General features: G+C 40.7%; 1 protein-coding gene across 7 annotated transcripts in view; it reads right to left on the bottom strand.

Moving 5' to 3' along the window:
* The window catches only part of LOC122548881 (receptor-type tyrosine-protein phosphatase mu), a 903,264-nt gene that overhangs the window by 236,173 nt on the left and 646,006 nt on the right, over positions 1-21,085 (bottom strand). For 4 of the 7 annotated variants that reach the window (XM_087986678.1, XM_087986679.1, XM_087986680.1 and 1 more), the window contains exons 12-14: positions 16,157-16,430; positions 5,346-5,382; positions 2,192-2,266 (exon numbers count right to left, since the gene is read on the bottom strand). In XM_087986678.1, the coding sequence (XP_087842804.1) occupies positions 2,192-2,266; positions 5,346-5,382; positions 16,157-16,430 (386 nt within the window). The remainder of the gene's footprint in view (positions 1-2,191; positions 2,267-5,345; positions 5,383-16,156; positions 16,431-21,085) is intronic. The other 3 variants (XM_087986683.1, XM_087986685.1, XM_087986684.1) reach the window with 1 other exon arrangement.

Raw genomic sequence — 21,085 nt, 5'->3', positions numbered from 1 at the left:
GTCTTTCTCATAGGGTAGGGGAGTCCAAAATTAGAGGGCATGGGTTAAAGGTGAAATGGGAAAGATATAGAAGGGATCTGAATGGGAAACCTTCTCATGCAGAGGGTGGTGCATGTATGGAATGAGCGGCCAGAGAAAGTGGTGGAGGCTGGGGTAGTTATAACATTTAAGTGGCATCTGGATGGGTATATAAATTGGAATGTTTAGAAGGATATGGGCCAAATGCTGGCAAATTGGACGAGATTAATTTAGGATACTGGGTCAGCATGGACAAGTTGGACCAAAGGGTCTGTTTCCATGCTGTACAACTCTATGACTCAGTATGGCAGTGAGTGAAGAATGCCAGCCTAGATTTCATGCTCAAGTCTCTGAAGTGGGATTTGATCTTAAGAATTTCTGATTCAGGTATCAGAGCACTGCCAGCTGAAACTTAGGCAACACTTTCAAAAACTGAGGCCTTATAATAAATCTAGACTATCCAGATAGCGACAGTGAAAATAGACATTCTTCCACGCCACCAGGATAGTTGAAAATTGCTAAGACAGCATTGCAGTTACAATGTTTAAGTTCTCTGTTAACTTCACTGGTGAATGCACAATTTTGGGTAGTCAGGAAGGCAGAATTGTCTGAGCAAACAGAGGTTATCTGATTTAATATGGAAGGCACTATAATTGTTCATTATGTTGCTGAGATGGGCAAACGAGATATCAGCCTGAATTCTCTCTGCAGGGCAATTTCAGTTGAATACTGCTGGAAAGTGAGTATCTGCATATATTCAATGGCAAGAGGTCCTCTCAGGTGCAAAGGAGATGGATGGGAAATTTAATAGAGTCATAGAGTCAAAGAGATGTACAGCATGGGAACAGACCCTTTGGTCCAACCCGTCCATGCTGACCAGATATCCCAACCCAATCTAGTCCCACCTGCCAGCACCCGCCCCATATCCCTCCAAACCCTTCCTATTCATATACCTATCAAAATGCCTCTTAAATGTTGCAATTGTACCAGCCTCCACCACTTCCTCTGGCAGCTCATTCCATACCCGTACCACCCTCTGTGTGAAAATTTGCCCCTTAGGTCTCTTTTATCTCTTTCCCCTACAGTGATACATGATTGTGATAGATTTAGGTAAGGCAGAAAGAGGAAAGTTATTTTTGGTGGATAATGCTGCAAAGGTTTTGAGTAAGAAATGGAGGGTGAGTCTGAGGAGTAACCTTTTTTTACACAATGAGTGGCAATGACCTGGAATTTGCTGCCCCATGACAGTGCTGGAAGTGGAGACAATGAACCATTTCAAAATGGGCACATGAGGGAAATAAATGTGCAGGGCTCTGCAGACAGTGTGAAGGAAGAAGACTCAGTAACTACTCAACAGAGAACCAGCAAGGACTCAAATGGCCTTCTTTTGAGTCATAATGATTCTGTAATTTCCCTTCTTAATGCTAAATGGCCATCTGAGATGCTGACCCCTAGTTCTCGACTCAATAACCAGGGAAATTTTTTTCCTGTGGTTACTCTGTGAAGCCCCTTTAAAAGTTTATATCCAATTGCACCATCTTTCATTTTTTGGAAACTCAAGGGAATATTAGGCAATTCTCACATCCTTGGAATCAGGCTATTGAAACCTGTGGGGATCCAGAGCTGTCTAGAAGCAGAATATTAAATTTTTAACAATTCACTCATGGCATATAGGCCTAGCTGACTAGGCCAGCTATTCCTACATCAATCTTCTCTCTACATTGACTCCATGGATGCAAAACCATACTTGTGGAATTTTGGATGAATTGTTCCAAAATACTAACTGTGCCTATAGCATCCAAATAGTACCCTTGTTGACTATGTTAGAGGCTGATTTTGCATTTCTTTCTTCGAAATATACACAAGCAAATGCAGTTTTTCTCTGCTCAATTAAGACTTTGCATTAGGTTGGGTTTGCCACATATTAGGTCCAATTAACCGTTCACAGACAAAATGCAATTTGAAAGCATGCAGTGGAGAGAGATCCTAAGTGCATTGGTTAGTTGCAAACTTCCAAAGGCAGACACAACACAATGAGTTTGCTGTGTGGAAGGTAACAAGAGAAAATAAAATCTCTAAAACTGAAGAGAGAGAGAGAGAGAAAGAAAGGGAGTGAGTGAAGAAGAGGCAAAAAGAATGGCATGATGATTTGGTCTGTACTTGAACGTCTGACCTGTTAGTTGGTTGTCGCCTGCAGCAGGGGCGATGCGAATGTATGGTGTTGTAAGCTGAGTCACAATTATCGCAGCTAAGGCAAAGGAAGATTTTCCAGGTCAGCATGCATGAGAAAAAAGCCAGACTGAAGCTAGACTAGTAACAAGAATTACTTAGCGATCATATATAATATGCTACCATTTGTTTAAGAACGTGAGCAATACAGACAACTTAACTTGAACATTTCTGAGAAGAGGGACATGTGGCCAAAGCTTTCTGCCGTGCACATATCAGGGTGAATGCAAGAATGCAAATTTCACATGATCTCAAGAATTTGTACAACAGGAGAAAAGGGTGCTGACTGGTGGGTACGTCAACTCAAATTGGCCAAGGCTTTGACATGGGGAAACCAATGGTCTTGCCGTGGCCAATCCGAGGACTTGTCAGCCAATCAGTCTCCTTTCCTACTGTAGTATAAATTGTTGTGATTGGTTGAAATTCGGCATTCTCGCATTTGTCCTGGAGATTGCAAGATAAACAATTTTGGTGACATATCTTTCTTTTTAGTAATATTCAAGTTCTGCACTACCAAGTGACAATGTTACTTATTCTGTTGAGAATCCAAATAGTTTGGATATCAAATAACATAAACTCTTGCATCAATTTATTAACCCTTAAAGAACTGTATTTTTGTCTGATAACATTAGAGGTGAAATAAATAATTGTTTAATTGGCTTCATAACTTACCGTAACATAGCTACTGTGCAAAAAAAAATGGTACTGGCTTTTTCCTCATTTATTTTCCATGTATTTTCCCCTCCCTTCTTACACCATGTTCCAGTCCTCAGCTCAGAGCACAGGTGTAAGCCTTTTCCATTTCAGCCAGAATCCACGCAAATGAGTTCATTTTAAATAGGCCTCCAATTTCTCTCCCTCTTTCAACATGATGTGTAGATGCCAGTGTTGGACTGGGGTGGACGTAGTTAAAAATCACACAACACCAGGCTATAGTCCAAAAGGTTTATTTGAAAGTACAAGCTTTCGGAGTGCTGCTCCTTCATTAGCTAGCTATCTGTTTCAAATAAGCCTGTTGGACTATAGCCTGGTGTTGTCTTTGAACATGGATAATGTTTCCCTCTCTCTTCTTGGTCAGTCATTTGTTCTTACCCAATTTTTCCCTCTATTATTAATAATGTTCTTTGTCCCATTCAATGCTTTGTTTTGGTCAGACTTCCCCACAACTGGGACTGTGATCATATTATACGGGGTGTCATGGACTGCAACAACTCAGTGCTTGCAACCTAGAATATAGTATGCTATTTAAGCCAGAACTACCATAATTGTGACTTAAATTTTCTCATTTTAAATTGATTTATTCCTTTCCCACTTGTTGTCTCCTGAAAGTTAACTCCACAAAATAGCTCCAGCTTTTCTGGCAGAATGGCTGGACCAAATCATTGGCTATTCCACAGCTGATAGCAATCTTGGTCTGCCTGGCAGTTCAAAAGGTGAGCTTGTTGAAGGGAACAGCACTAATGCCTAATGTAGCGACAAGATTCTTTGTAATTATGTTGCTGATGGATTGATTGATGAGGCCAAGATACATAATAATTTTATGCTGCTGCACTGCTGCCTCATCACCTTAGGTTTTAAATGGTACTATTGTGTAAGTGGTCGCCATAGTGACAATTACCATTTCTTTTGTTTTGCTTCAAGCAGAGCTGTTCTAGAAACGGAAACACCGAGATAATGATTTCTTTTCTCGGTTCAACTTAATTCTTATTTGTGAGAAAGGTTCGGCAATTTGCAGTGGGTGCTCTGCACTGCGTGGACCAGGACAGCACTAATTAGGATTATGATTGACCTGGCAGCATTGATGGCATTGTGCAAGGATGGACAATGTTGAAATGACAGCGTGCAAGCTCAATGACACGTTTTAAATATATCACAGTTACAGCAGTCATTCCAGATTAAAGACAATGCTTCATCAAGCCACGCACGCTTAACATTATTCACACAGTGAATTTAAAATGATCACCCTTCACTTTTGAACAGTGCACTCAAAGGTTGTCCATTGCATTACTGGCCATATTTTCAAAATCCACAAAAATAACCCCAAAATGTTTGGTTCATCCAAGTTCTCCCTTTTTCACTTGAATCCACTAGCTTTCACCAGGATATGGTTCCCAACTGACCAAATGTAATCCTAGAGAGGGAGGTTTTGAATATCCTGCAGGGTTTCTCCCACTCGACAGAATAACTGCAACTAAGTGACATAAAAATCAATGACTCTGTTTCGGAGTGTCTCAATGGCTCTTCCAATGAAATCAAAGCCAAAAGAGGAATTCCCCTGCCTAATGCCACGCCCATGCAGACATTCACAATTGGAGCACAGAATTTAACTAGGATGGAGATCTGAACAATGCCTGATGCTACCTGTGCCTAATATACAGGCTCTGGTTGAAACCAAATGCTGTTGCTCAACAGTTGCCAAGGCTGAGGTAGTTATGTCGCCGAGCACTGTGCTTGGTTTGGCTCAGCATGACACAAGACACTAAAAATGCAGTGGGGTTAACACATATCATGTATATGTGCCTGGTAGTTTGGAAATGAGAGTCCTGCTTTAACACATGGGTTTTGTGCTCCCATTGTAAATCATTTCGTAATTCAGAAGAAGACACCGGCTATCAAATTGGAAGTAGTCCTTTGAGGGTTAATAAAATCACAGTAAATGGGTACTGCAGCAAACCAGGAAAACAACAATAGCAGAGAACGAGCAACAAAATTCATCAAGTTACCAATATACAGTCATATTCAGATGCATGCTAGAACCAATCTGATCTATGTACAGCAGAGTACAGTTAAGCAAGGAGAAACTGCCACAGAACTAATTATCAGAATCATTTTCAGGCATTCAAAGGTAAATAAAACTTGTGTTGATGAGCTGATGAAACCAAAATATACACACAAGTTTTGAATAATCAATTTATAAAGAATTATCAAAGCATGTAGGAGACTTAATGTATGAAGGTGAAAAGAAAACATTTTCGTTGACATTTTGGCTGTTGAGAACATACATATTGTCATGCATTTTAAATGCCTTTTCAATTAGAAAGACAAGAATATAATGGCAGATGTCTGCAGTAAGAAGAAAGGTGAGAACTAAGACATACCTTTTGTGGCCACCCTGACGCAGTCAATTTTGGTTTCCTGTGTTAAATGAAAAGAGAAACTGTCAATTTTGGTGCATCAGCTAAAGCAAACATAACCTCATCACCAACTCTATTTAAAATCCATCGATAAGACTGACTTGGAGGAACAGGGAGGTGTTTGGTAACATATTAGCAATAGCTCTTAACAAATTCAGAATGTACGCCAGCTGTTGACAATTGGAATGAAATGTACTTGGCATTTTAGATAAATACTTCAGTTAACATTTATCTAACAACCAGAGATATTAATTGGCAAAGGCAGAAAACAGCCTTCACTTCAGCACCTCTTTGACCTTGAGTGATGTACAGAGAAAGCCTCTGCGACGTATCTGACAATTATTAAAAAAAAAATCAATGGTGCTTTAGCTTGGCATTGGCACAGCAATGTGAAAAGGAAGCCATTACTTTGCATAGCAAAACACTTCTAGATTGCTATAAATAAGCAGAGTTCATCAGAGGCAATTTTTACACGCAATTCCTGCAGAATTTATCAGGCAGCCACGAAGATAAATTTGATTTGCTTGAGTCTAATTCACAAGTTCTCGTTTATTTAAAGTGAACCCAAATGTAACAGACAAATACAGATGTATGGACTGACATTTTGGGGTAGAAGGAAATTGAAGTGCTCATAACTGATTACTAAGGAAGCATTGGGAACAGAAGTGTGCAAGAAATAGAAAAGGTCATTGAGCATATTGTACTCGTCACTTCTAAATCACATGTAAAATCTGCTCCGTCATGAGCTTTTCCAAATCATGTTATCTACAGACAGAGAAAATATTTTGTGTTGTTCTTCCCTTTACTTCAAACGGAATGAGAAAATAAATAAATCAATCCTACAAATCTTTCAATAGTTACATTTTAAGTTGCCTTTCTGAGCAACACACTTCCATGGTCCTATCACCTCAGAATTTGTCTTATTTTGGAACAAAGGAACATGGGTAAACCATTCTGTCTATCAAATCAACTACAGTATTCAATGGGATGCCGAATGATCATCTGAATATCACCATGTAGATGTGACTCTCCCATACTAACTGCAGCTCTACTCAGTTTCATATCTTTACACAAAGGGAAGTGAACCTTTGGAAGTCTCGATCCAGAGAGCTGCAGAAGCTCGGACACTGATTATGTTCAAGGCGACAACCAACGTATTACTGTTGCTGGGTCAAAATCCTGGAATTCTCTCCCGAATGGAATTTTGGGTCAACCCACAGCAGGCGGACTATCGCAGTTCAAGAAGGCAGCTCACCGCTGCCTTTTCAAGGACAACTAGGGATGGGCAATAAACGCTGGTGATGCCACCGATGTCCACATCCCACAAATGAATAAAGCAAAAGAAACGTTCTAGCCTATCCAAGTCCCTTGAAGCCACCTTGCATTTTATTCCCACCTCACAATTTTATTTCTACCTTTTTTTTGTCATAGAAATAAAGAAGATAGGAGTTGGAGTAGGCTATTTGAACCCTTGTCTGCTCTTCCATTCAATATGATCATGGCTGATCATCGTGCTCAACACCCTAATCCCAGCCTATCTCCATATCCCTTTATCCTTTTAGCCACAACAGCTACATCCACCTCCTCTTGGAAATGTTTTGCCCTCAGTCTCTGTGAGAGTGAATTCCACAGGCTCACCACAATCTGGGTGAAGACATTTCTCCTCATCACAGTCCTAAAAGGTTTACCCCTTATCCTTAAACTATGATCCCCGTTTCTGGACACCACCACCATCCAATCTGTCTTAGCCTGTTTGGATATTACATGCTTCTATGAGATGCCCATCCTTCCTTCTCAACTCTACTCAATATAATCCTAACCGACATCAGTCTTACCATCCCAGGAATAACTGGTAAATGTTCCCTGCACTACCTCTATTGTAAGAAAATTCTTACAATAGAGGTAGCATTTCTGCAAGATTGAAAACCCCAGGACCTGATCAGGTGTAACCTAGAACTCTGTGGGAAGCTAGGGAAGTGATTCCTGGGCCCCTTACTGACATATCTGGATCATTGATCATCATAGGTGAGCTGCCAGAAGTCTGGAGGTTGGCTAACGTGGTACCACTATTTAAGAAAGGTGGTAAGGACAAGCCAGGGGACTATAGACAACAGACAATTGTCTATTGTCTATTGTCTATTGGAACAATAGACCGGTGAGCCTGACATCAATGGTGGGCAGTTTGTTGGAAGGAATCCTGAGGGACAGGATTTACACGTATTTGAAAAGGCAAGGACTGATTAGGGATAGTAAACATGGCTTTGTGTTTGGGAAATCATGTCTCACGAACTTGAGTTTTTTGAAGAAGTAACAAAGAGAATTGATGAGGGCAAAGTGGTGAATGTGATCTGTATGGACTTCAGTAAGGCTTTCAACTAGGTTGTTTATGGGAGACTGGTTAGCAAGATTAGATCTCATGGAATACAGGGAGAACTAGCCATTTAGATACAGAACTGGCTTGAAGATAGAAGACAGAGGGTGGTGGTGGAGGGTTGCTTTTCAGACTTGAGGCCTGTGACAATCTAGTGCCACAAGGATCGGTGCTGAGTCCATTACTTTTTGTCATTTCTATAAACGATTTGGATGTGAACATAGGAGGTGCAGTTAGTAAGTTTGCAGATGACACCAAAATTGAAGGTGTAGTGGACAGTGAAGAAGGTTACCTCAGAGTAGAATGGGATCTTGGCCAATTGGCCAATGGGTTGAGGAGTGGCAGATGGAGTTTAATTTAGATAAATGCGAGGTGCTACATTTTGGGAAAGCAAATCTTAGCAGGACTTATACACTTAATGGTAAGGTCCTGGGGAGCATTGCTGAACAAAGAGACCTTGGAGTGCAGGTTTATATCTCCTTGAAAGTAAAATCGCAGGTAGATAGGATAGTGAAGAAGGCGTTTTGTATGCTTTCCTTTATTGGTCAGAGTATTGAGTACAGGAGTTGGGAGGTCATGTTGTGGCTGTACAGGACATTGGTTAGGTCACTTTTGGAATATTGTGTGCAATTCTGGTCTCCTTCCTATCAGGATGATGTTGTGAAATTTGAAAGGGTTCGAAAAAGATTTACAAGGATGTTGCCAGGGTTTGAGGATTTGAGCTACAGGGAGAGGTTGAATAGGCCTGGGCTGTTTTCCCTGGAGCTGAGGGGTGACCTTATAGAGGTTTATAAAATCATGAGATGAGTGGATAGGATAAATAGACAAAGTCTTCTCCTTGGGGTGGGGGAGTCCAGAACTAGAGGGCATAGATTTAGGGTGAGAGGGGAAAGATATAAAAGGGACCTAAGAGGCAACTTTTTCATGGAGAGGATAGTGTGTGCATGGAATGAGCTGCATGAGGAAGTGGTGGAGGTTAATACGATTGCAACATTTAAAAGGCATCTGGATGGGTATATGAATAGGAAGTATTTAGAGTGATATGGCCAGGTGCTGGCAAATGGGACTAGATTAGATTGGGATATCTGGTCGGCATGAACAAGTTGGACCGAAGAGTCTGTTTCTGTGCTGTACATCTCTAAACCTCTACGACTTTAAGACAGGTACAAGTAATTATTTATTTTCTCTGCCATTTCCCTGTTCTCCATACTGCCACATTTGTCCCAGATAGCCTAGATTTTACAGTCGGTCTTTACATTTCTTGTCAGCTTGTATTCATAATCTATTTTCCATTTCTTTATCAGTTTCTTTGCTGCATTCTAAATAGATTCAAATTCTCGAGCTTCTCACTTTTTATGACTTCTTATCAGCCATTTCCTTCAATTTTTAACATCTTTTGTTCGCCACAGTTGAGTCATCTTTCCCTTTTGCTGTTTCTGTCTTTGAAGAATGGATATCTATTGTAAACCATGAAGTATTTGTTTGAATACTATTTATTACCTGTCCACTGTCAAATTTTTTAGTGAATTTTCCCATCCACCGCAGCCAATATGCCCCGATACCCTTGATTTCTTTTACTCAGATTTTAGACTCTAGTTATATAATGAATTATACCACATTAAAACTTAATGTGAAATTTTATGATATTATGATCACTATTTCCCAATGTTCTCTTATAGCAATGTTATTAATTAATCGTTTCTCATCGCATGTTATAAAGCGAAAATAGAAGACCCCCCAGCTGGTTCTTTAATATACTACTGCAGAAATTCACCTATCTTATGCGGGTCCCATTTCCCACAGAACCAGTCAAAAATCTAATGCCCTTCTTCCTATACCAGCTCTCCAGCCGTATTCTCAATAACTCAATTCATTTATTCTTGCGCTCTTGAGGTCATCGGATTTAAAGTAGTATTGAGCTTAATGTCTTTGAGGTCCTAATTTTTAGCCTCTTTTCTTGCTCCCTAAAATCTGCTTTCATCCCTCTTCCTACCTAAATCATTGGTACCAATGTGAACTATGACCCTTGGTTGTTCTTCCTCCCCAAGAAGGATTTCCTGTGACTGCATTGTGATAGTCTTGGCCTGGCATCAGAGAGGCAACGTGTCATCCTGCAGTCATGTCTATAAACATAGAAATACTTGGCTGTTCTTTTCACGAATGAACTCCCTATCAGTACTGTCTTTTCAATTTTCCTCCTCCCCTCTTGTGCAGCTCAGCCACCCTTAGTGACACTGACTTGATATAACTGCACTCCTCTGGGGAACCACTGCCCTCATCAGTATCCAAAATAGAGAAGAGACGAATGACCGGGATGGTCCTTGCAGACTCCTGCCTAGCTTGTTAGGCTGTCTGGCAGTCAGTCCTTCCTCTTTGAGCTCCCAAACTGATGGTGTGACCAACTCCCTCAATGTTCCATCCGTGTAGCTCACTGCTCCCACTGGCTCCAAAACCCAGAGCTCAGCTTCTGCAGCTGGTAACACTTGAGTATCTTTTGGATATCAGAACCAATACTTGAAGGACCGGTGGGGGGAGAGATATCGTGTATGAAGAACAATCTCTGATACAACTGGGGCTAAGAAGTATTTCTTGTTACTCTGTAGCTGTAGTAATTCTTTTAAACAGTCAATGCCTTTGAGAATCAACAGGCCAGCGTTTAGTCTACATCATTAATTGCCTTTGTGAAATGGAAAGCTGCCTTCTTGAACCAGACCAGGTAAGAATGGCATATTTTCTTCCCTAAAGGACACTAGTGAACTAGATGGATTTTTAATGGTATTTTGGGTAGGGGATTATATGATCTCCACTGCTAATGCTAATTTTTCATCTCCGATATTTTGCATGCAGATAGTATTGAACTTAATAAAGACAGAGTAAAATAGCTTACTCTGACAACAAAGTAAGTTGATTGAGGGATCTGTGCTATGAAAATGCATGAAAACATAGCAATGGAAGGGGTGGCACAGTGGAGAGCACTGCTGCCTCACAGTACCAGGGAACCCTGGTTTCAGTTCACCCTTGGGTGACTGGCTGTGAGGTGTTTGCATATTCTCCCCATGTCTGGGTGAGTTTCCTCCCACAGTCCAAAGATGTGTAGGTCTGGTGGATTGGCCATGCTAAATTGCCCATAATGTCCAGGGATGTGCAGGTTAGGTGGTTTAGCCATGGGAAATGCAGGGTTACAGGGATAGGATAGGGGAGTGGATCTGGATGGGATGCTCTTTGGAGGGTCAGTGCTGACTCGATGGAATGAATAGCCAGATTCCATATGGTAGGGATTCTATGAAGTTAAAGGATAACTGCTGGCCACTGTGTCTCACATGTCCTGTTCACAAATGCACATCTGCGAGTCAGAATGCTTTTTGTATTTAGATATGGGAGATTAGAGGAAAAGACTATAAAATGAGGAAATGTACAACAGGCAGTTAGTATCTGCGGTTAAAAATAAGATAGGTTAATATTAACAGGTCCCAGCATTAAGAGATGAACATGCACATTACTGGAATGAAATACAGAGAGGTGGGTGTGGGTGAAACATAGGGAAACAATCAAACAATCACAAAGAAGAACTGTTCAGAAAAATAGTTGCGAGATACAATAGATCATCCCAGAGAAGGAATAGGGATAACAAAATTGAAGAAATAAACCTAAGCACATGGTAAATATAAGGTCAGTGGGAGACCTGACCTGGGCAAGAAATGGGTGAAATGAAAGTGACAGAATCAAGGCTGTGGGTCAGGCTTGAAATATAGAGAGAAAATCCATTAAAGTACAGCATGTTTGACAGTGCCTAAAAGGTAGAGAATAAGCAGACCCTTATCTCATACCAGCAGACTGTGCTAATTAAGAATAGCTAGATTAGTTTCCCTGCAGTGTGGTCCACACTGACCCACCGACTTATTTCCCTATTCACCCTGACTGATGAACCTAACACTATGGACAATTTAGCATGGCCAAACTACCTAACCTGCACATTTTTGGATTGTGGGAGGAAACCAGAGCAAACCCATGCAGACATGGGGAAAATATGCAAATGCCACATAGATAGTTGCTCGAGGCAGGAATTGAACCTAGGTCCTTGGTGCTGTGAGGCAGCAGTGTTAACGATTGAGCCACCATGCTGCCTGAAACAACAAAGCTGCTCCCTTCTGAATCACAGAATCCTTACAGTGTGAAAACAGGCCCTTTGGTCCAACAATGCTCCACCAACCCTCCAAAAAGTATCCCACCCAAACCCACTCCCCTACCCTATTACTCTACATTTCCCCATACCAATGCACCTAACCTACCCATCCCTGATCACTATGGGCAATTAGCATGGCCAATTCACCTAACCTGCACAGCTTTGGATTGTGAAAGGAAACCGGAGCACCTAGAGGAAACCCACGCAGACACGGGGAGAATGTGCAAACTCCACACAGACAGTTACCCAAGGCTGGAACCAAACCTGGGTCCCTGGCGCTGTGAGGTAGCAGTGTTAACCACTGAGCCACTGTGCCGCCCCCAGAGCTGATCCACATCATTAGAAAGTCCTGCTGTGAAAATCAAAAGCTACAGCTGATGTTTGAAGTTACTGGTCAGTCCTCAGGTCAGATGTTGTTAAGCGTACAGCAGAAAGATAATTGATCATAAAACCTGTGATGCACTTCGTTGTGTCAAGGCAGGGCAGAGGACAGAACCGTGAGAGAATTGGAATTAAAATACTAAAGCACAGTAAGATCAGGGATGCTGTTGTGGACAAAACTTTGTCTGAAAAAGTAACTATCAACTTTGTAATGCCGAGCAGAATACAGCAGTGAATGCAGGGTACTATAGCAAAGGAAGTGCAAGTGAATTCTAATGAAGAGCAAAATATTTGTGACTGTAGGCATTGGTGAAGGGATGAGATGTATTGGTAGGTACCAGACACCAGAAGGTTATGGATCAGAGAAGAGTGAACCAGAGTCCCTCATTAAAAAAGGGAGAAGTGCAGGATATATTTGGTGACTGGAATAAACCACAAATATTGGAAATGTAAAAAACTGGTGGAACAGTTGATGAGAGTGAAAGAGACCTCATAATAATTTGCTGAGAGGGGGAGGTTGTGTGCTTAGAAATGGAACAATTCAATCCGGCTGCATATCATTTTGAAAAGCCAAAATGCTTCAGGTAATGCACTGCATTTAGAACTATTATTCCAATACCTGCAGAATCTTTAACATTGAACCAATTAGGCATATTATTTTGGAAAATTAAAATAAAGAGGATGCACATGGCAAAATATTCAAAGAAACAGCAAACTTCCTGTTTTGCCGAAAGTAACTTGAGTTAGCATTCCCAACTGACACTTGATACTCAATTAAAACATTGTCAAAGATCAGCATTGCTTCAAGGTGTAACGACAACACACCAAAGGCCAAATTATAAACATGAATTAAAATCATCCAGTAATTATCTCCTCAAGATGAAAATAGTTATTTTCTTTCAGTGTCTCTTTAGATTTGTTAAATGCTAATAGGCAATTGCTTTTAAGTTTAGGCTACTTTTTAAGGAATATTTATCATCCTTAAGGAAGCTGGAATAAATACACACTTAATTCAATGCAAACTGCTTTACTTCAGTGATTACAAGTTGGTCCATTTTTAATTCTTTTATCCTCCACCTCGCCTTTTCTGATTCAGAGGATTGGCTGTCATGCCTCACAACGTTACCTCATCACCAATGCTCAATTTTATCCTACAAAACACCTGAGGTGACTCAACATCCTATCTTTCATCTCATCCCATTGGGAAATCTCTCAACTTGATGTGTATTAGCAGGAGTTCTGACAAGTTAACTCTGTGGAATGAGGGCATTTTATCTTTTCACTTTGTGCGTGTTCATTATTGTACTAAACAGCCAGCTCCCCGGACTTCCAGATCAATACCAATGCAACTTTGAAAACAGCATGAATTATCGGTGTACAATGCAGCTTTTTTTTTAAATAGCTATGTCAATTGAACACGGGGGTTAACACCTTCAACATATTGTCTAGCTATCACCATTGTTAACAGCTAACCTGAGAATGCAACTTTTTAAAAAAAGGTTTTGTGATTTACACATGAAAAAAGTGAAGCTATCATGGTATTCAAACAGATGAAAGACTTAACAGACAATCAATTTCTCAGTGTATAAATTCAGTTACATCACATTGTTAATTTTTGCTATAAATTCTGTGTGTTAGGATTGAGCCCTCCACTATCACCTGATGAAGGAGCGATGCTCCGAAAGCTAGTGTGCTTCCAATTAAACCTGTTGGACTATAACCTGGTGTTGTGTGATTTTTAACTTTGTACACCAAACTGGTTATGCATTTAAATACCAAGGCATGTTTTGGTTTAGAAAAACAGCAATACTCTTCTTTATTAACTTTCATAGGAACCCTGGTGAAAATGAACTCTTTGGACAACAGACAATGTCTGAAAAAGGCTTGGTATTGCTGTACCCAGATAATGACCAGTCCAGCAACATTTACTTTCACATTATTTCACATTTTGCTATCACACACAGGGTGATTGCCATTTGGTGAAATGCCAGAAGATTGGGCATTTCTTTAAGTTTGCTCCCTCTCATGATTAGCACACTGAATGTAGAGTAGTAAAAACTAGAAGGGTGGAGAAGTTTCAACAAAGAATGTTCATTTAGCAAACTAACACGCTTTATTACCAGCTTTCCGAAGAGTTATTTCTCTAGCCATTGGATATGGGCATTGTTGGCAAGATCAGAATCAATTGCAATCCCTAATATCGTTTGAAAAGTTGGTGGTGAGTTGTTTTCTGGAAATGCTGCAATCCATATAATGTTGTGCTTTTCTACAGAGAGTTCCAGGCTTTTGACCCTGTGACAGTGGTGGGACAACAACATAGTTCCAAGTCAATATGGACTTTGACTTGGAAGGGAGTATTCAGATGGTGGTGTTTGCATGTGCCTGTTGCAAGTGTTAAAGGCTTTGAAAGCAAATGTTGAAGAAGCTTTGATGAGTTGCTGAAATGGATTTTGGAGATGGTGGCAGTAATGGAGGAAGTGAAGACTTAAGTTAGTCGTTATGTGCCAATCAAGCAGCCAGCTTTGTCCTGGATTGGTATTGAGCTTCTTCATAGGAATGTAGCAAATAGATACAGGAGTCGGCCATTTGGTCCATTGAGCACATTCTGCCAGAGGTGTTGCTGGGCCTGCACTCACCAAGTAGGTGAAGAGTACTCGAATATATTCATGCCTTGTGTGTGTAGACATTGGAGTGGCTTTGAGGAATCAGGATGTAAGTTACTCACCACAGATTTCTCAGTCTTTCCCCGTTCTCATTGTCACTGCGTTTACATGATTGATCCATTCAATTTCTGGTCATTGGGCACCAAATTGATTATTGAAACCAGGATGTTAATAATGATGGAATTCTACAATAGCAATTCGGTTTAATGTTGAGGGGCAGTAGGTGGATTCTATTCTGTTGGAATCACTGTTTGGCAGTCATGAGGCACAAGTGTTCCTAGTAGTTGGCAGTTGCTACAGGAGATAACAGTAGATGTGTTCCTTGAATGTAGAAAAGCTACTTTATTGTACTTCAAACAAAGCTGCTTTATACCAACTGAACTCTTGCTTAATTAGTTCCCAGTTCACGTAACAGAAGTGTGCTAAAGTGTGGGTATATCAAATACCCAGGACACCTGGGTATAGTGATAGTGTTCCTACCTCTAAGTGAGGAGACTGGGTTCAGGTCTATGGTTCCTGATGTGTGTATAATGTCTCTGAACAGATTGATTAGAAAACTCCACAATACACAGGAGTAATTACTGAGCTTATACTCCAGATGGCTGTCTGCGCTTTCAGTCAGTGTTTGAGCTGGTTACTTCAATTTTGCAATTTATCTTTGCTAATATGGGGCATTGCAAGCTTTGCTATTGCATGGTCAGCATTGAGCTCAGTACAGACATAACCACCAAGAAGCAGGCGATAACCTATTTTATGAGGAACCAAATGGGCAGGCCAACGGTTTTTCATGTTTAAGTAAGAGGCAACATGGCCATTGTCCTATGAGACCATAGGGCTGTTCGCTCCTTAGAGAAAGAGATGACTGGTGGTCGTTTAACCTAAGGGTCACATGCAAGAGGTGAGATTGAGAAGGACAATCCTTCATGGTGACTGCAGTTGGTGTGTGAACTGCTATTGGTGCCACTGTGAATCTCAAACCAGCTGGCTTGCCAACTGAGCAAAACCAAACCCCATTATTTTTCATTTTTACATGCACTTTATAGATAAATGATGGTAGTATTAGGTAATGTATGGAAATAAATGGATAAATGATGGCATATTCATTAATATATGAAAACAAAAATAATCATTGCCTATCTTATGGTTGTGCTCAACAGTTACAGCTATGGATACTTACCCCATTGGCTTTGCTCACTGCCTGGAAATAAATGCTGTAGCTCTTATGAGGGAGTAAGGGGGCATTCCAGTAGCCACTGTAGGTCTTGTTATCTCCAACAATAAATGGTTGGGCTATTTGAAGAGCATCTGGTGGAAATTCTGCAGCAAAGTAATGAGGGGAGTCTGAAATCGAGGCGTTTTGGTAGGTGATGGGGACAAAGTAGCAGTCCAGGACATCAGTGGCCTTCTTGCTTCTGCGTGGGTGTTCCTCTTCCACAATGACCTGATAGGCACTGATAATAAAGCAGAGAGAAAAGAAAACATGAACTAAAATATTAACAAGATTAATTGACTGTACAACAACTACTACCTTCCACGTTGGCACATACTCTTTTACAATTTTCTCATTTGGTTGGGATTTTGACCCATCATCCCATGGAAAGAACCTTAGGCTGATTAAAATTAAAAATCAAAACAGAAGTTGCTGGAAAAGCTCAGCAGGTCTGACAGCATCTGTACTGAGAAATCAGAGTTAACGTTTCAGTTCAGGTGAGCCTTCGTTAAAACTTCCCCAATCGTGAGGAAGCATCACTGGACCCGAAACATTACCTCTGATTTCTCTTCACAGAAGCTATCAGACCTGTTGAGGTTTTCCAGAAACTTCTGTTCCTGTTTCTCATTTACAGCATCCGCAGTTCTTTCAGTTTTTATTTAAAATTAAAAATGTTACTTTTGAACTCATTCTAACTCTCAAGCAATTAAACTAACCACAGCAGAAGCAGATCTTTTTAATCTACTTCTTCAGATGTATTATGATACACCTCTGGAGAACCTGGGTTCCTGGCTCAAAGGTAGGGTCACTACCAATGTGCCACAAGAAAGCTACAATGTGCACTTTAGCTATATGGATCAGTTTGTAGCAAGTTTCAACTACTTAGAACCAGTACAATGAGACCAGAAGATCATAGGAGCACAAATTAGGCCATTCAGCCCATCAAGCCTGCTCCACTATTAAATCATGGCTGATGAGTTTCTCAAACCATTTTCCTACTTTCTCCCTGAACTCTTGATCCCCTTGACAATCAAGAACCTATCTATCTCCATCTTAAACATACTCAATGACCTGGCCTCCACAGCCTTCTGTGGAAGTGAATTCCATAGATTCACCACTCTCTGGCTAAAGAAGTTTCTTCTTATCTCTGTTCTGAAAGGTCTTCCCTCTACTCTAAGGCAGTGCCTGCAAATCCTGGTCTCCCCTACCAATGGAAACATCTTCCCATTATCCACTCTCTCCAGGTGATTCAGTATTCTGTATATTTCAATTAGATCACCCCTCATCCTTCAAAACTCCATCGAGTATAGACTCAGAGTCCTCAAATGTTCTTCATATGTTCAAATCCTCTCAAAATAAATACCATCATTGCATCCTAATTACTGACTCAACCTGCAAGTTTACTTTGAGAGAACTCCCAAGTCTCTTTGCACTTCAGACTTCTGAATTTTCTCCCCATTTAGAAAATAATCTATACCTCTATTCTTCCTACCAAAGTGCATCACCTCACACTTTCCAACATTGTACTCCATATGTCACTTCTTTGATGACTCTCCTAATCTGTCCAAATCCTTCTTCAGTCTCCCTGCCTCCCTACTACCTGTCCCTCTACCTATCTTTGTATCATCTGCAAACTTAGTCAGAATGCCCTCAGTTTTCTCATCTAGATCATTAGTGCATAAAGTGAAAAGTTGTATTCCCAACACTGAGCCTTGTGGAACATCAGTTATCTGCCACTCTGAGAAAGACCCTTTTATCCCCATTCTCTGCTTTCTGCCAGACAGCCAATCTTCTATCCATACCAGCACCTTACCACTAACATCATGGGCCCTTATCTTACTCAGTAGCCTCCTGTGTGGCATGTTGTCAAAGGCCTTCTTGAAGTCCAGGTAGATAACATCCATTGGCTCTCCTTGGTCTGATCTGCTTGTTACCTCTTCAAAGAACTCTAGCAGGTTTGTCAGGCATGACCTATCCTTGATGAAACCATGCTCTATTTTACCGTACACTTGCCTGCATTGAGAAATCTCAAGCTTCAAGATGGATTCCAGGATCTTACCCATGACCAAAGTTAGGCTAATTGGTCTGTAATTTTCCATTTTCTGCCTTACTCCCTTTTTAAACAGTGGAGCGATTTTCCAGTGCTCAGGGACCTTCCTTGATTCTAGTGATTCCTAAAAGATTACCGCTGATGCCTACACTATCTCTTCAGTTATCTCCACTAGAACTCTGGAATGTAGTCCATCTGGTCTAGATGACTTATCTATCTTCAGGCTATTCAGTTTTTCTAGCACCTTCTTCTTGGTGATGGCAACCATACTCAGCTCTGCCCTTTCACTCTTGAATTTTTTAGACATTACGCGTGTCTTCCACCGTGAAGACTGATGTGAAATAATTATTCAGTTCCTCAACCATTCCCTTGTTCCCCACTACTATCTCTCCAGCATCATTTTCCTATGGCCCAATGTCCACTTTTGCCTCCCTTTGCCCTTTATATATCTAAAGAAACTCTTACAGTCTTCCTTTATATTACTGGCTAGCTTACCCTCATACTTAATCATTGCCGTCCTTATTTCTTTTTTTGTTGCCCTCTGTTGGTCTTTGTAAGCTTCCCAATCCTCTGGTTTCCCATTGTTCTTCACTACTTTATATACTTTTGCTTTGCTTTTATGCTTCCCTGACCTCCCTAGTCAGTCATGGTTGCCTCATCCTCCCTGTACCATGTTTCTTTTTCCTCAGGATGAATCGTTGCTGTGTCTCCTGAATTACTCTTAGAAACTCCTGCCATTGCTGTTCCACTGTCTTTCCTGCTAGGGTTCTTTCCCAGTCAATTCTACTCAGCTCCTCCCTCTGTCGTTGCCTATATTCAGCTGAAATACCATTTTCTCTGATTCTATATTCTCTCTCTCAAATTACAGAGTAAATTCGCTCATGTTATGATCACTGCCTCCTAAGGGTTCCTTCACCTTAAGCTCCCTTATCAAGTCTGCCTCATTGCACAACACTAAATCCCATATTGCCTGTTCCCTAGTGGACCCCATCGCAAGCTGCTCCAAAAAGACATTCCACAAATTTCTTTTCTTGTGAACCACTACCAACCTGATTTGCCAGTCCACCCACATATTGAAATTTCCCATGATCACTGTAACTTTGCCTTTCCTTTGCATCTTTTCTATCTCCTGGTATATCGTATGCCCCAGCTCCTGACACTGTGGGCAACTTATACATGACTTCAACTTTTTTTTTAACCTTTGTGATTCCTCAATTCTATCCACACAGACTCTACACCATCTGACCCTACTTTGTTTCTTACCATTGACTTAATTTCATTTCTGACTAATCAAGTCAACCCCTCCCTGTCTGCGCACCTGCCTATCTTTTCGATAGGATGTGTATCCTTGAATATTCAAGTCCCAATCTTGGTCCCCTTGCAGCCACATCACCGTGATGCCTACCCCATCAAACCTGCCAATTTCAATCTGCACCACAAGCTTATTTACCTTATTCCTTATAGTGCGTGCATTCAGATATAAAACCTTCAGTCCTGTATTAACCGTCCCTCCTTTCATTGTCATGTATTTGCCCAGTCTACTTGAAGTTTGACTGCTAACCCTTTTCAGATGCTCTGTCCTGGTTGTGTCTGTGCTGCAGATTTTAATAACCTCTCCTGAGTTCTGCACTCTTCCCCCCTCCTTTTAATTCGGGATTTCGAATTCCCCCTATAAATGAATGAGTCAATTGCCTCAATCCATACGCAAGTCAAAATTGTACTATTCATTTTGAGAACTACAACTGCTAGGGCTGGAAATTTGAGGTTTAACTTGATAAACGGATATTGAGCTCCCCTGCCCTATTTTCTTGCTTTCTTTTCTGTTGGTTGTTCACCATCAAAAGGTCCTCAGGATCTGTTTTACATATGCCACAAAATAGAATGAGTTTGGAAATCAAGTGGAATCTGTGCAATCAATCAGGTTGAATGAAAGCAAGGAACATTTCCCATCGATCATCTTTAAATCTCTCATCATCTTGTTGATGTTATGAAAATTAAAGAACAAAGCTGTCAGACAATTACTTGTGCACATTATGCAAAACATGTTTTAGAAAGTACAACTGTAGAAATGTTTCTCTTCTTGAGGTGCCAGTTTGTTTGGGATAATTAAAATTACAAAATCGTTGACAGTTCAAGGCAAATGGGGCACTTGTATACAGAGAATATATTCATTTGACAGTACAGAATCTGAGTATTGCTATAAAAGGACATGTTTTGTTGAATCATTTATTTTACTTTCAGAGAATGATAGAATCTTAGAGTACAGAAGCAGGCTATTTGACCCATTGTATCTGTACGGGGGCGGTGGGGGGCGGAGGCGGTAGAATATTGAAATATCACATACACGTTAGTCCTCAAACCATCCCTCCCCTGGGCTAAATCCCAGGGAATCAGGAAGTTGGTGGGATCTCCACTCTCCAATAAATGACACTCCTCCCCCACATCCAAGACAGCACATTAAGTTGCATTGTGTAAAAAATTAGGGAAATAAATTCAATGGCAACACTAAAATGTCAATCTAATAAGCAAGCACATTATTCACTGATGAGGAAAACACTTTGATTGAATATCTATTTATAGATGTGATTATTCATGCAGAGACAAGCCATCAGCCAAATAACAGGTTGAGTAATGTAAGTTAGGAGTGAATCTTCTTTCTTCTCTTTCCTTAAGTTAATATTTTTTCTTCACTCTCTTTAAGTTATTCACACCATTACACCTCTCTCTGAATATCTCTGTCACACTAGAAATATCTCTGAACTGGGCAACAATGTAAGGCTTCAGACTGATACAAATTGGTTAAGTAGGTGGGCAAAAGATCGAGCAATGGAGTATAATGTGAAGTT

The sequence above is a fragment of the Chiloscyllium plagiosum genome, unplaced genomic scaffold, assembly GCF_037043375.1.
Source record: "Chiloscyllium plagiosum isolate Xiang-an unplaced genomic scaffold, Cpla_swu_hap1 HiC_scaffold_4, whole genome shotgun sequence".
Lineage (NCBI taxonomy): Eukaryota > Metazoa > Chordata > Chondrichthyes > Orectolobiformes > Hemiscylliidae > Chiloscyllium > Chiloscyllium plagiosum.
Note: the sequence above shows the minus strand (reverse complement) of the source record. Positions and strands in the feature narration are given on the sequence as shown.